At 45.1% G+C, this 15,760-nt stretch overlaps 1 protein-coding gene across 2 annotated transcripts in view; it reads right to left on the reverse strand.

Moving 5' to 3' along the window:
* Positions 1-15,760, reverse strand: part of GRAMD1A (GRAM domain containing 1A) — a 633,794-nt gene that overhangs the window by 168,620 nt on the left and 449,414 nt on the right. For both annotated transcript variants that reach the window (XM_086930044.1, XM_086930045.1), the window contains exon 2: positions 6,541-6,745. In XM_086930044.1, the coding sequence (XP_086786170.1) occupies positions 6,541-6,745 (205 nt within the window). The remainder of the gene's footprint in view (positions 1-6,540; positions 6,746-15,760) is intronic.

Raw genomic sequence — 15,760 nt, forward strand, 5'->3', positions numbered from 1 at the left:
CTCATGCGTTCCAGGAGTTGGCGTAGTTGGTGTCTGTGGGGTCGTCGAGGTGGAAGTTGAGGTCACTGAGGAAGTCATAGTGCTTGGACTTGATGGTTAGTGGGACGATAAGTCAGTGATGGTGTTGCAGAGGCAGGGGCATGGACCTAGAGTGGGGGTCTGTAGGTGAGGGTGCTTCTGATGGTCATTCTGCCGTCAGTGTGGAGTTGGAAGAGGAGGTTTTCCATTATCGGTGTGGTGTTTTTTTCAGTGATGGTGCAGCAGATTGTTTCTTTGTGGATGATGGAGATGCCTTCCTTGTGTTATTGTTGGTGCTATCCCAGTGTGCCATCGTGTAGCCATTGGGCATTGCAGTGGCGATGTCGTGGGTGCAGGAGGGGTTCAGCCAGGTCTCTGTGACCAAGAACATGTCTGTGGCTAGGGTGGTGACAGTGTCCTATATTTCGGTGGCATGTTTTCAGGGGAATCTAGAATTGAGCAAGAGGCACTGGTGTGGTTCTAGGGCAGTCGAGGTCGGCGAAGTGGAAGTGTCCATTTGAGGACAAAACTGTGCTCATGTCAAACCGATTTCTCATCTTGCATTAAAAATTCCACTCACAAATCAGTCTGTACATTTAATGGTACAGATGGTTTATATTAACTCTAATAAGCCTGTAATTTATTATGTATAAAGATTGCAAGACAGAGCAACACCAAATCAGAAAGTATTTTATTCTCGAAATCTGATATTGAATCTGCAAATGATTTTGTTTTGACACGTGTTTCCTTATTGGCGAAGTGTAATGCTGCATTGTATCTTTACAAATCAATTGCAGCGACGTGTTTAAGTTACAAGTGGTGCCCCATGCTTCAAACTGCACATATTGTTGAAGGATATGGATTGTTAGTGATCAGATGGTACTTTCTAAATTATTATTTTCTTTTTATATATATATAAAAAGGCAAAATCATTCCGCTCTTTAAATATTATTAAAGAGTTAGTATTTTTTTTATATATATATCTGTCAATTCCAAACCGATATGTCACAAATACTAATCTACATGGTTTCAAAAAGGTGTTACTTCCACATTTATGCTGGTGAAAAGACTGTCGGTAATACCAACTGGAGAACAATGGGATTGCCCCATTCTAGATTAGTCAAGAAGCAAAAACTGTGCAAATGGATTAGCATCTTATTTGCTCCAGTCCAAAGATTCTGTAATATGTCTACAGAATGTTAGTGAATGGATTTTGTTGGCGGTGTTGCATTGTCACTGATCCAAGCATGGTGCATGCATATTGGTTGAGAAAGTTTCATAAACGCCTTCCACCCCCGTCTGTACCCACAGCGACCAAGCGGCCTATGCGTTTTCTCTCTGTTCTCTAACTTGGAAATCCCAGATATTATGGATGGAGACAAGGAGTCGCACATTACATGCACAGTACATTACAGGAATAATAGGTTTTAATGCAAGTAAATCAGATAAAGGAGCGCCATCTTGTCTTCACGGTTTTGACAAAAAAGATTAAGGGAGAATAAGGCGTGCAGGTAACCGATGAGCCAAAATGTATTTGTCATTGTTAAAACAACTGCGGGTGCAGTTCAGATTCCCGGCACTAGATGGCAGTATTCCCTAATTTAAGGAACTGTTTATGCAGGACGGAAGATTATGTTTCTCTTCTTCATATTGAACTTCTCTTGAAGCTTCTTGCGGTATTAGTATCACCGGGTAAGATAAGAAGGGGTGGATTCACGGTGTGAGAGCACGGAAACTACGTCACTGGTGAAAGTTAAAGATTTGAGATGACGCGCACATGAAGCACAGATCTGTGCCACAACTGGTAGGGGTCGAGCGGTGTAAATATTAAGGTTTTCGTTTTTTTAACAGAGCGCGAACTTGACCCGAATCGGGTATCAGAGCGCTTTACATAGCACCAGTTGCATTACATGAGGAATTCAGGGCTCGAGACGGGGTACCACGCGGATGGACGGCGTCCCCCCACGCCGTCCCCCCTGTCAAATAGCTAGACTTCACTCTTTGGCCTCTCTAATACGAGATCGGAGCCACCTTTCGTGACGTCACTTCCTGTCATGACGTCCCTTCCAGTGACAGCGTTCCCCCACTTCTATTTTTAGGACTTGTGCCCTGATACATTTTCGTTAGGCAGAGGGAGATTAAGTGATTTGCCCCAAATTACAGGATGTTCAGCGTCACTGCCGAGACTCGAACCCAGTTCCCCAGATTCGAGATCGACCAGGCCCCAGCCGTTAGGGAAGTCCATGGGTGTTGGTAATCTTTAAATGCACCACTGTTCTACTAATTCACGGCGGCCACTGATGGCAGTAGGGTGGAGGTGGTGATGTCCGTGGGTGGTGGTGGTGGGGGGGGAGGATAAGGTGGGTGTGTGGGCAGCAAAGCATGTACATCTAGTGGTTGAATTTCACAATTTGAAACCAGAAAACCTAGGAACATACCAAATTGAATGATCCTAGGCAATTTTTCTTCATCATCACATAGAAAAGGACCTCAAAATTCCAGACGTCAGGATGTGCGCTGCACAAAACCCTCTTCTGTGTTTGATTTAATAAACTATCATGATGTTCATGTATAATAGCATCCCAGGCATCCGAGGCCAACCAAAGATTGCACATAATAATTGACTTGCCTCTTCGTTCACTATTGGCATTGTTGGGTGTGGATCACTGCATCGACTCTGCTTTTGCAGCCGTGGTACTTGCCCCAAGTGCGTCTGAGATGTTGGTCTAGCTGAAGAAATTATCACTAAATTATTGCATTTGCCAAATGTGGCTTAAGTGACTATGCTGCTTCAGCCATAGCGCTTGCTCCCAGTGTCCTCAAGCAGACTGCACATCTGAATAGGTCTATGTAAGACTATGCCACTTGCCCATAGTGTACCCAACAGACCTATACCATGTTAAGCGCAGTGGAACTTGCCCAACATGTGCTATATGGACTACACCAGTACAAATGAAGCTTCAGCCTTTCAGCACTTGCCACAAAGTGCACAAGTGAGCAGGCAGCTGCTGAGGCACTGGCCAGAAGTGTGCCGGATCAGACCAAGCCACTGCTCCTGCACTAAAGAATCCTGAAGTGACTCAGATGCTGTCCCCAGACCTGTGACCAGAAGACGACCACATGGTCCCCACGTCCCTTGAGCCGCTGAATCGACAACTCATCCAGTCCAGTAGGAAGGAGGCCGTGCCACGACCTGCGGGTTAATTCCCCGCCAATGCTGTGTGCTCAGAAAAAAGGGCACCAACTTAAAACAACCACACATCTGCCACTGCCTCCAGATACTGCTCTGTGGACTGTGCCTGCTTGGAAGGAGTGATATTGCTGCCTGGCTCACCTGTGGCTGGTGGCTGTTGAAAGCTAAGCCCTTTGGACCCACACACTAACTTCCCTGGGATGCCTGTGAGTGTTCGGCATCACTACCACTGAGAGTCAAGTGCTGAACGGGTTGTACTTTGCCCAGTTTTGTAGAGCTGCAGTAAGATGGACTCTGGAACATCGGAGGCAAACAACCCCAGCCCCCATGGCAGGGGCCCACTAGCCCCCTACTTTCACCAGGGCCGCAAGAATGGGATCAGAAAGTCATAAAAATCCATATTAAAAACAGATCACACCTACAGCATCTGACAACTTTTCCCAATAAACCACTCAGGTCCATGACCTTTATCATTGGCTAGCCACCCTTATAAAGGCATACTGTATTCAGCTTACACTTTTCCACAAGGCAAACATCTTGCATAAAGCCATAAAATTACAAGTACTTACATAGAAATTCAGTTGACAAAAATAAAAAATAAAACTGTTCCAAGAGGGCGGCACAAGGAATAGTATAGTGCAAATCCTCTACTCCAGGGTTTGTCAAAGGCGATCACACAGCACCAAATCCTGGACTACTAAAGTAATCTTTGAGATTCCATGTATCAAAATACCTTTCTACAAGCTTTAACAAAGTGTAATGCCAACTAAATTTACTTGAACATATGCTTTTCACAATAAACAAATCAGGCCTACAACCTCAATCAATAACTTGTCCCCATAACCAACTCAGTCCTGCAATTTTGAGCATAAGCTTTCCCACAAGGCAAAAGAGCATTACAAGCACTTTTTTCAGATGAAGCACAAAGTTCAGCCCAATCATAATGTGTGCACTAGGGAACCAACACTTGGATGGAGTCAAATCCCCTCTTAGTAGTGCTTCTTAAAGCTCTTTTTCAGTTGATCACACAAGATCTAGCACAGCTGCCCTGTCTGGCCAGACTTGGAGGTGGTATGGCCTGGTATTTCCAATGATCTAGGAGGTGCAACCACCTGGTCCTCTCGTGTGAGGGTTTAGGCAGCCTGCATTCCGTATTGATGAACAATTTGTCCCCTGTGGGGTAACCAGGATAAAAGGTTAGTGTTCTTGAATAACAACGTTATATATTTTCTCTTTAATGGTGACTTTGATTATGAAAGTGCCAAAATTATCTACAGAATTATAGGCCACAAAGAATAACTATCCACCATCTTCCGTGCTCCTGAGGTCACAACAAATTCAATGGCCTTTATTCCGAGTGGCTTGTTATTTTTGGAGGTAATTCAGCACACATACAGATAATTACCATACTATTCCAGCTTTCACAACTGGAATGGCACAGTAATATCACATTTCCCACATTCTAAGCCACAATGTCAATGTGCGGTATTTTTTTGTGGTTAAAAGGTGCAGAATTTTTGTAGTACTATTAATTCCTATTGGGCCCATTCAACCTTTTGCGCTTAAATCTCCATAATAGGCCTGATTGGAATGAGCACCAATGTACTCTATTTTATGGTTTATTGGTACACTCCGGGGAGGACCTGGAGATCCTCCTCACAGAAAAAAAATGGTTTCTCCTAGATTTCACAGGTCCAGATGAAGAGGGCGCTCCTTCTCTGTGGCAGCGACCAAATTTTGGAACACGTTGCCCCCTTCTATCTCCAAGGCAGACTCTCTTCTGACTACACCAGTCTTCGGAAATCTTATGAAAAATTGGCTATTTATTTCTTAGCTGGGTGTTGGTACTTCTCCCTCCTCCCCCGTCCACTCAGCGCCATGACACCCTCAGGTATAAGCGCGCTTTATAAATATTATCCTATCCTATTGTGACCTCTAGAAAATCAAATGATCGCAGTAGAAACAAATTAACTGCGGACTCGCACTCAGCAAAAGCACATGGTTAACACAAGCCACTGAGATCTGATCACCCATTTACATCAACAGTTCTGTGTGCATCTTGCATGCCAGTAAACATCCCAGCTAACATAGGGCCTCTTATTAAAGAGCACACTCGTTCTTTCCCGCCCTCCTTTTAATACCCAGAAGCACCTCCCCACAGCACCTGTGCACCCCTTCTTGCAGCACACCCTGCAGACCCCCACCCTTTCCACACACTGACAGGCACTCATCCCTTCCACGTGACATCACATCTTGACCCAATACTCATGGATTCCCTACTGGCACGTGTCTAGGACCAACCTCCCTCGCCATCACTCACCCTGATGCCCTGGCCAGCATATACTTCGGACACCCCACCTTCACATACTGCACTGATCCCTTGGCTACCCCACCCTCCGGATGCCTCTACCTGACACCCCCACCATAACACGTTGCACTACACGAATCCCTTGGATACAGGGCACAAGTCCTATAAAAAGAAGTGGGGGGACTGACCAAGTAAGACAATATGCAAATGACCTCATGATGTCACGATTTAGCGCTATAAAATAAATAAAATAGTGCTACTTAAATTATGTGTGCAAATACTGGGAAGGCTACCCCATCTGACAGTCTTACAGTGTCTGCATTTATATACATGGACAGAACAAAGGCAAAAGCATGCCTCTCTTAAGTACCTGTGAAGAGAAGGCAAGATGTGTGCCTTTGTTTCCCTCTGTGGCTTTTACATTTAAGTGTGAGGTTCCAGGCAGCCCCCAGTCAGCATTTACCAACAAAAGGAGGCCGGATGGCCCCTTAACTTAGGCCCAACTGGAGGCGAAAAAAAGACTCCCTCACTGCTGCTGCTGGGAATGGAAAGCAGACAACCTGCAGGAGCTGCTGGGCGTGTCCTGGTGTCTGAAAATTACACCTGGACAGGTTCAGCATATTTCTGTGGGGCCCAACTTCTTGGCACCCTGTGAAAAGAGTTGGGGGGCGCCGTGTACCTGTGTGTACCCCTGACTCAAGCCCTGCTTGGACACCCCACGCTTAGGGTGCCCCTACCTCACCTTAATTTGCACTGATCCCCTGCCTGGACTCCCACACACGCACCTTAATGCACTCTGCTCTCTCACTCCCTGTTCACTGTGAGCCCTTCCTATGCCCCCTCCAAGTCCAAAGGTGATGGCCACTGATGCCTTCCCCACCCCCCGACCCCCCACACCCCGCAGTCCCCCCCCCTTGAACCACACAAGCCCCTCCCCGCGCTCCAGACCCCGCAGCCCCCCCCCCCCACCCCCCAACCACACAAGCCCCACCCTCCACGCGCTCCAGACATCAGCACCCACCTTGTTGTTCTTCATGAAGCTGCGCCCACTCAGGGGGTTGTTGAGGGGGGTGCTCGGGGGCTGCGAGGCCGGGGCCCTCTCCGAGGAGCTGTCCGATCCCTTCTCCACCATGATCTCAGAGTCGGAGGGCTTGGAGGTGGGAACCAACCGTTTCCGGACCGCAGGGGAGCTGCTGGGGGTGCTCCGGGGGGAGTTACTGGCTGTGCTGTGGGGAGAGAGCCGCGGTTACTGCACACGCTGAAAGCAACATGGCAAGAACATTCATTCACTGAACACCCGTGAGACGCAGAGGGGCCTCCGGCTCACATGGCGCTCAGAAGCGCCACGAAGCCCTGCAAGGCGCCACTGAGGTCCACCGCAGTCTTCATTGCTATACAAACACAGTCAGTCAGTCAGTAATAACTTTATTTTGGTCATTTGGACCTTAAAGGTACAACTAAAATTACATATAATTAATTTCCTTTTAAAATCGATTACAATTAAAAAAGAAAGCTAAAAAAAGAATAGAGCAAGGATGGCTACATAAAGTTAGATGAAACATACACAAATGTGGCCAATCACAAATATATGGTGTAGCATGTGCGACTAGTCCCACATATGGGAGAGTCTGATCATATAAAGCAATTGATTGATCATAACTGGAAACAGTCCTGACGATACAAAGTACATGTGTAACATTACGTGATTAGAGACAGAAGACAGAACAAATGTAAATGTGATGTATCAAAGCAGGTGATCTCAGATAAACAATAAAAACTAGTAGCCCAATAAAATTCCTCGATACATTTGTGCATAGCCGAGGCCCTCGTTTATTGTTATTGTTTTGTTTTAAGAGGGCCCTACGAGTGCACCACATAGAGAATAGGAAACCTGCAACCGAATAAACTATCAGGAGGCTGGTACCGTGTTTAAATATCCGAAAAAAGCGTACATTTCTTGTATTTAGGAAAGAAAAAAAACATGGTACTCTGCGATAAAAGTCATTTAACTTATTTCATCATCTGCAAGACAGGGTTTGCCCTTCTAGAAAGGCGTTTTCTCATTTCATGCTAGCGCCACGAAGCCCTACTGTGTAACTGATAAGTTATACAGATATTAGAAAGTTGAAAGGCTGTGGTCCAGGGCGCACAGCGGTGCAGTGGTTGCGGGTAGTATTTTGGGGTGTGGGTCACTAGTTGGCAGGACTCCTATGGTTAGGCTGTGATTGACCGCTCTGTCCTGCTTTACTCTTGTTCGGCACACTGCAAAACTAGGCTGCCACAAGCTTTGCCTTGGATTGAGAAGGACTGGTTAGAGTTAGGAACTTCTGGGTCACCTGGTTGGTGGTCTCACACACAGCAGGCAGGGGCGGCTCTAGGCTCAAGGCGGCCCCAGGTGGAACGCAGAGGCCAGTGAAGATGGGGTGGCCAGGGTGTTTGGAAGTGGAACAGAGCCGGAGGCCGCCAAATCCCTGCTAGGGGCCGCCACGCAAATATGTATTCATCCTCAGAGGATTATTATATTAAGGATATATATTGGCGTGGCGGCCTCTAGGGTTTGGCGGCCCTGTGCAGGTGCACAGCTTGCACATGCCTAAGGCCGCCCCTGCAGCAGGTACAGAAGAACGGGGTCGGTGAAAATGAGTGCTCGAGCCAGCGGCGGCCCGGGCCTCTCAAACTGGAGCCAGAAGTCTCCGGCTCAGCACGAGCTCCACATACATACCCATTTAGTGGCGGAATTGTACAGAATGAATCCAGAAAACCCAGATAAAATCCCTGCGTCCCCACTTAATCAAACTGATTTTAGGCAAATATTTTGTCTCACCACTCCACCTTTTTGTTCATTATCGCATATGAAAGTACCTTCAAATATGTGCGTTCAGAATTCGAGATGTACACTGGATTGAGTTTTGATTTATTAGACTATAACGCAGCTCCGTTTATAAGAATCTGGACCACATACAGGATGCACAGGGCAACTGACTTGTCTCTTAGTTCACGGATGGCACGGTCTCCACAGTGGGGGTATGAACTGTCCCAACTCCATGTCTCAAAACAATCACTTTTAATAATTATCTTTCAATTTACCTATATTGAGACTCATTAATGTCAAACCTCCCGCATGTTAAAGGAATGTGCTGCTTTAATTTTGAAGAAACTTTATCACATTTCAAGTGATATTTGTCGCATGATTCACATGGCAAACACTCTTAGAGACCAGGCAGATTCTTGGCTCGGCTCTCCGGGTTATGTTGGTCGGCCCACCTCTAGTCCGCGCGGTGCAGGAGTTCTGTTCAGGGCCACTGAAGTGAAGCGATTGCTGGAGCATGGCGATCTCCACCTAGTTATGGAATAACTAGTTTGGCGAATAATCCATTATCTCCCTTTCTAAAAAAAATGTGACGTGCTGTCGTGCAGGGAAAGGCCCTCTTCAACAATTGACCGGTCACCTTTATTTATTGCTGTATTTTGGGGTATAAGCTGTTACTAATGTGGTGACGCGTTGCCTGCCCAGGCAGTGTTAACATGTGTAAGACTTCTAAAATAATGAAGTAATAATACACAAAATGTGCCGCACATAGTTTGCCTTTTCTTGGCGCATTCTTTATTCCGCCCTTCACCATTATTTGGTCCTTCCTGTTGCAAAGTTCCAGTGGCACTGATTATGTTGCACGGTACATTTCTGGTCTGCTTTGAGAGTGCATCTTTCTCCATTACCCACGGTTACCAATTCTTTAAATAAATGATGCATACATTTTGTCTGCTGGGCATCCTTGTAACGAGGGTGGATGTGGCATGGTGTAGGGTTTTATCCTGAGGGCCTTTCTTTCAAACTATGAAACACTTTTGGAGGTGAAAATGCTGCATAGCACATCGCCAGATGTGGAGACACACTGTGTGGGTTTCCTTTGAAAGAGCTGTGACAAGGCACACTATAGCACAGGGACAGCAAATCAAGGGCAGGGGTGCAAATCTGGAAAACTATCTTGTGTAACTGAGGTATATTTATAGGAAGATCAGGTGCCCTGGATTTTCCAGGATAGTATCGGTTTTACGCCATCTCTCACCACAAATTTAAATAAACTTAGCATGTCCCATTATTCAGAGAAGGTCGACGGAACACATAGGGGGAATTCTTTGAGTTAGCAGACCCCAGCAATAAGCAATTCAGTTATGTGCAAAAGTTGCATTTAGTTCTCCTTGAAACCAAACTTTCTGTTTTACTACGTTGGGGAGCACTGTAACTGAAGTCCCTCTGCACCGATCAGTCAAGACAAAATTGTACTGGTAGTTCGTTCTAGGATTGTTGGCTGCCCTGCTTTTTGGTTTTCAAAATCTAGTCACCCTAATATTGAAGTCATTACCGTGCAAGATTATCACAAAATGGCTACTTCTTACAGTAACGGTGCAATACATTTAGGACCACTAGAATTATGAGATTATGTGTTCTTTGTATTTTCAACATGATTATAGATTTTCTGCACTTGCCACATAATCCATCATCGTTTCCATTATTTCCAGTTTTTTAAAAAAAAACACGTTCTAGCTTCAAAGTAATTAAAACTTATTAAAAACGCTGCTGCACAGGTCTTTGCAAAAGTTAACTGGCCAGCTTTCAGTAACTGATTGTAGTTACTAATAAGGTGAAACCATGGCTGAGATACAGTTATGTGTAGAAGTGACAAAGTAGTGAAGAAATACTGCCACAAATGTGCATAATTTGACGTATTTTACAGCAGAGCAGTCACCGGGCCGCATAATATGGTGCTTCTTTGCCGCATTATTCTAATAGCCCAAATGATAAGTCAAAATCTGTAGGCCAATATTATTGATTTTGCACCTTGCATTTAGGATTTAAACGTGATAGATTCACCACTTGATTACGTGGTATACTAGAGACAATGCTGAGAATTGGGCACACCATTGGCTGCCACTTCGTTGGAAACGCACCTGACTGCATGCGCTGTGCGCAGTATTCTCTGGGTAGTACAACAAATGACGCACTGTATAGCATTGTATTGCTATGGCAATGCACTGCATTTTGCAAACTATTAAAACAGTGTTGTCGTATATTTGTAAGTTGTATATTATAAGCTGAGAAAGTGGGACATCCACCTTCAAAGCCATTTGGCGCTAAATGAAGCAAAACAAACTGGTAGCTCAGCCTCGCACATGTCTATTAGTCAGGAATCAACACTTCTAAATTAGCTTTGATTAGACTTTTTTATTTTTAGTTAAGCACTGTGGTTGCAGTAAGGCTATCAGAGGGCTTGGTTTTCTCTTACATGTGACTGTAGTGGATTGCAGCAATTGGCTATTTTCTTTAATGAAGATCTGCACACTTTGTGCCCGGTGCGGTTGGGAGTTGCTGAGGGCACTTCGCCACACCACTGGCTCACTGCTTTCAGCAACTAGGGTCTATGCCTGGAAGGCCGGTATGCTTGAGCGGACCTGGGTCACGGCAGGTGGTTGCAAGGTTGGCTCTGACTCTTGAAGGGGGGAGCCCTCATCCATGGCAGTGGTCAGTCCTGCTGTGTCCTATTACTGTTCAATGACTCATGAGGACACATCTTTAAATATTAGCAACATCTGCGCTGAGGCAAAGCATGTGCTAGCAATGTTTTGCACAATGATTACCAGGTTTCACCACTTTTAAATGACTAAAACCTGGAGAGTTTAGAGAAGTTGTTCATGGTGAAATATGTCCAGGGATAACTGTGAACTGATTGGTAAATACTAGAGGTGTGCGAGCCAACCAATGAACAAGTAGAGTCATGCCAAGAGTCAGACTTGGGCCTAACGGCCCGTGCACGAGCCGAGCCATGACGTTTGGCCAGAACCTCATTCAACAAACATCACGTAAAATTGGATAACGTTTCTACAAAATGAAAATAAAAAGGAGTGTACTTCTTCAACATGCAGGCGTGGTTCACCTTAATACAATAGGGGCGGTATTGCAGAAAGTGTCCTGGGGGCGCAACAGGCATGTGCGCCACTTTGCGCACCCAGGGGGAATTTTGCTATTACGGAAAGGGCCGCAAACACTTGTACGCCCGCTCTAGAATACAGATAGCTCTGGTCCATGTATATGGCCAGTGCTGTCTCAAGAGGGTGCTCCCCAATTGCATGTAAGCATGACCCCATTCAAATGAGGGAATCTCTTTACCTCTACGCCGGCAAAGTATTATGGACGTGTGCAGAAAGGCAAAGAAGCGGTCATTAAGTACAATGAAAGTAACCACACAAAAAGGTGGTGGTGCGCCCCGGAATGGCAGCCCTCTGGAGTGGGTAACAAAGGTCCTACGGACCCCCCAGACACCCCCTTGCAGGCAGGTGCAGTCATTCACTGCACCCGCCTGCAAAGGGATCTCTAATCCTTCTCTACATTACAGGCGGTTTGCCTCCTGCACAGAGAAACAAGGAGCGACGTTGAAGCAGCCGCTGCGTATTTCACTTGAATGAGCCGCCCCAGGGCAGCACGAGCTCACAGCTGCCACGGGGCCAGCACGTTCCCTGGAACAGGAAGCACTTTCCCCATTTCTGCACAGCGCATCTATTCAAAGGTGTGCCGTGGTGCAAACAGGAAAAGTGTGCCCTTTCTGTAATAGGACCCGAGATTGCATCACTGTTTTCAACGGTATTTATCAAAGTTTGTTTCTAAACATGAACTGAAACACATTCCTGCCCCCACAGCCCTGACAACAATACCATTAGTGAAAGAAGAGGTATGTTTGTTGTCATGAAAAATCCTGTATGTGGCTTAGATTTTTATTACAGCTCATATGGTCTATAAAATCAAAGAAAAGCTTATTGCACGGCACGCATCCTGAACTCAAGAATTAAAGGAGCTCTCTGATGTGATGAGGAAGAACAAGGAGGCTTGGCGAATTAAAATACTTCCTTAGGATGGCACAATTTAATTAAGCGGCGAAGCAAGGACTGACACCCTACAGCCCAGCTTCACCTTATGCAATTCAGACACTAGATGGGCATCTCTTGCTAGTTCCTTTTTGAGGTTTCGCTTGTGAAATCTATGGGTTTTAATATACATATTACAAGGGGCTTACATCTCCCCATGCTTTCCTGGCTTTTCATCGGTTCCTGTGTTTGCCACTTACGTTTCCTCCATTTCTATTGGCTGTAACATATTTTCTGCATTTACCAATGCTTGTTCCTCCTCTGCTTCTCTTATCAGTTTTCCATAGCCGAAATACTGCTAACATCCGCTTTGGTGGAACTGTTTTTTCATAAAGTTTTGCCTCTTTCTGCATTTTTTCTCTTGAATGATAGCTTAAATTGGCAGCTATATATAGTGCAACTTCTCACCAGAGAGATGAAGTGATTTGCCCAGAATCAGAGGATGTTGCGCCGCTGACACTCGAACCAGGATCCCCAGCTAAGCTATTGAACACGTGAACTTGCTACTTCACAGAGCACCAGGCCCCTCTTGTGAGTAGAGCAGAACACAACCTCGTCCTGACTGCTGCTCTTACCTAACATTCGTGCAATTATATTTCATTTCATGTTTAATTGTTCAGCAATGCTGGCACGAATTTATAACTGGCTAGCGAGTTATCCTTGTGACTACACCTCTGTACAGTGGTGCTATGTTTTTTGATGGTAGCTTTCATTATTTAAAAGTGTTATTCAAGTCCGAGGGCTCTCCAGGCAAGACAGATTGGGCAGTCTTGTGTCTTCCCCTCAGCGCACTTGAGGCAGACCTGCAAATAACTCAATGCCGGGCAGCTGTATGTGTGGACTCTAACATTTCATGCTTTGGTTGCATTTCAGGGGGTGGGGCTAGATCTTTTGTATTACCTCTCTTTTGTGAACATTATGTTCGGAATATTGAACCAGTTATCTAACCCATGAAGTCGGACTTCCTGCAGCCATGCTAGCATTACCCTATTCCTGGCTTTACGGGGAATGGGGTAAGTTTCACAAGATCATACAGGCTGTCAGTAGGCAAAGGGCCGAAACATGTCGACCAATCATAACCTTTACTAGGTGCGGTGGAACAGTAACTCCTCCACCACAGCACCAATTACTCTTTTAACCTTATCTAGTCTTTGATAAATAATAGACCGCACTGAGGATAGGAGGTCATTTTCACCACATTCCAAACACGCACTCGCACTTTCTAATCACAACTGTTGGAAAAACCAGATGGTCTCCCTCCAGGTGGAGAAAGTACATGAAAAAGACACATTGATGATGCTTTTCACGTAACCAACAACGGAGCGTGTGTTAAATGTGAACAAGGGTCTCCAAACTATGAGAACCCTAGACCCTGGTAATACACAGGACATGCGATTCATTCTCCTTTGATATCGACTACATTTTACTACTAAACAAGACCGTTACAAGTGCATTTATCGAGCATGCAATATGGTCATGATTTGAATGTTGCAGCAGCACCAGGACCAAAAGCTACGGGCACCCCACTAAACATCTAAAATTGCTATATTTTACTACTCAACGTGCAGTCATAAATGCAGTTACCTTGCAGACAACAGGGTCATTATTTGAATGGTGCAGATGGTGCAAAAGTTGTCAGAACTTTGATAAACACCTAATTTTGCGCTATTTTACTACTTTACAGGCGGAAAAAATTGCAGTTACCGTGCAGATAAAAGGGGCTTGATTTGAATGGTGCAGCAGGTGCAGTGGCACTGGACCAAAACCTCTAGGGACCCCACTAAACACAGAATATTGCTAACTTTTACTGCTAAACAGGCAGTCACAAGGGCAGTTAGCTTGCAGACAATAGGGTCATGATTCGAATGGTGCAACAGGTGCAGTGGCACCAGGCCCAGAAGATGTCAGAACTCCCCTAAACACCAAATATTGCTATATTGAACTACGAAATAAACAGTTACAAGTGTTGTTACCTTGCAGGCACTAGGGTCACTATTTTAATAGTGCAGCTGGTGCAGCGACACCAGGGCCCAAAGCTCTAGGAACCCCCTCTAAACACCAAATATTGACAAATGTTACTACTAAACAGGAAGTCAAAAGTGCAGTTGATCTACAGGCACTAGGGGCATGATTTCAATGGTGCAGCAGGTGCAGTGGCACCACACCCAAAATTTTGTCAGAACTGCTCTAAACATATAATACTGCTACTACATCAATTAATTCTATTATTTCCATTTTTCGAAATGGTGCTAATACTTACCAGCACTAGACCACTTGTAACAGAACAATATATTGCCTTTTTGTACATAAACTACTCGTAACACTTTAACAAACTTTCTGTTACTTATATTGTACAACTACTCGGCAAAGTACAACTTGCATGAAAAAATTGCTTATAATGAATCACACAGGCGAAACCTAATGCATTTATCAGTGTTTGTTACGTCTAATGTTAATGCTTTGTCTTTAGTTGTTGGCGCAGGAGGTAAAGCTTTGCTCGTTATTACTGATTGTTTGAAGTGCGATAAGGGGATGGGTAGCCCCATGTAATCTGGGGTACATTTTTGAGGATTGCTACCAGGGCACGTAAAACAATGCTCAACCCTTGAGGTTTTAATACATGAATGGTTAAGTCTAAACACAGTCACTAATTTATAACTATGATTTTGTAATATTTTGTTCTGCACTCGAAATGTTTATGTATCGTCCCTCTTCTCTTGTCATTTTACTGCTTTTACCGTTTTGCACTTTTATCGATACAATGTTTATCCGAATAAAGTTGATGAACTGGATATAGGTATTTTGTAATTAATTATTCTCAAGACAATGTAAAAAAAGAACTTACCTTATACTTTGCATCAAAAAAATATCACGGAAGGCGGCACGGTAATCGACCAGCCCGGGCAGGCGACGTTTACGGGCGGATCTTGGCTCCAGCAGTTCTTCCTCGCTGTCCATTCTCACTCCGCATCGCGGCCCTTTTTGGATGTACATTTTGCAGTTCACCTGCTTTATCACAGCTGCGCCCAGTCACTGTCCTGACAGAGCACACTGTAAACTGCCAACGCAGGCTGGTTGCCGCCGTTATTCATGTGCCCGTGAATTTCCTCACAGTTTGTTGCAATGGACCCCCTACAGATCTGTTCGACACTTTGGAATCAGGAAATGCATTGCCACACAAGGATATGGAGAGTTGCAATGAAGCAACGTAAAAGGACGTGTGTTAGCACACGAACAACATTACAACGTAAACTTAGGGGCGCAGAAACGACAACTGCCGTGGCCAGGACACACTTTAGCACGGTTAGTGGTTGTGCTGGTGT

The sequence above is a fragment of the Lissotriton vulgaris genome, chromosome 7 (genome assembly GCF_964263255.1).
Source record: "Lissotriton vulgaris chromosome 7, aLisVul1.2, whole genome shotgun sequence".
NCBI lineage: Eukaryota > Metazoa > Chordata > Amphibia > Caudata > Salamandridae > Lissotriton > Lissotriton vulgaris.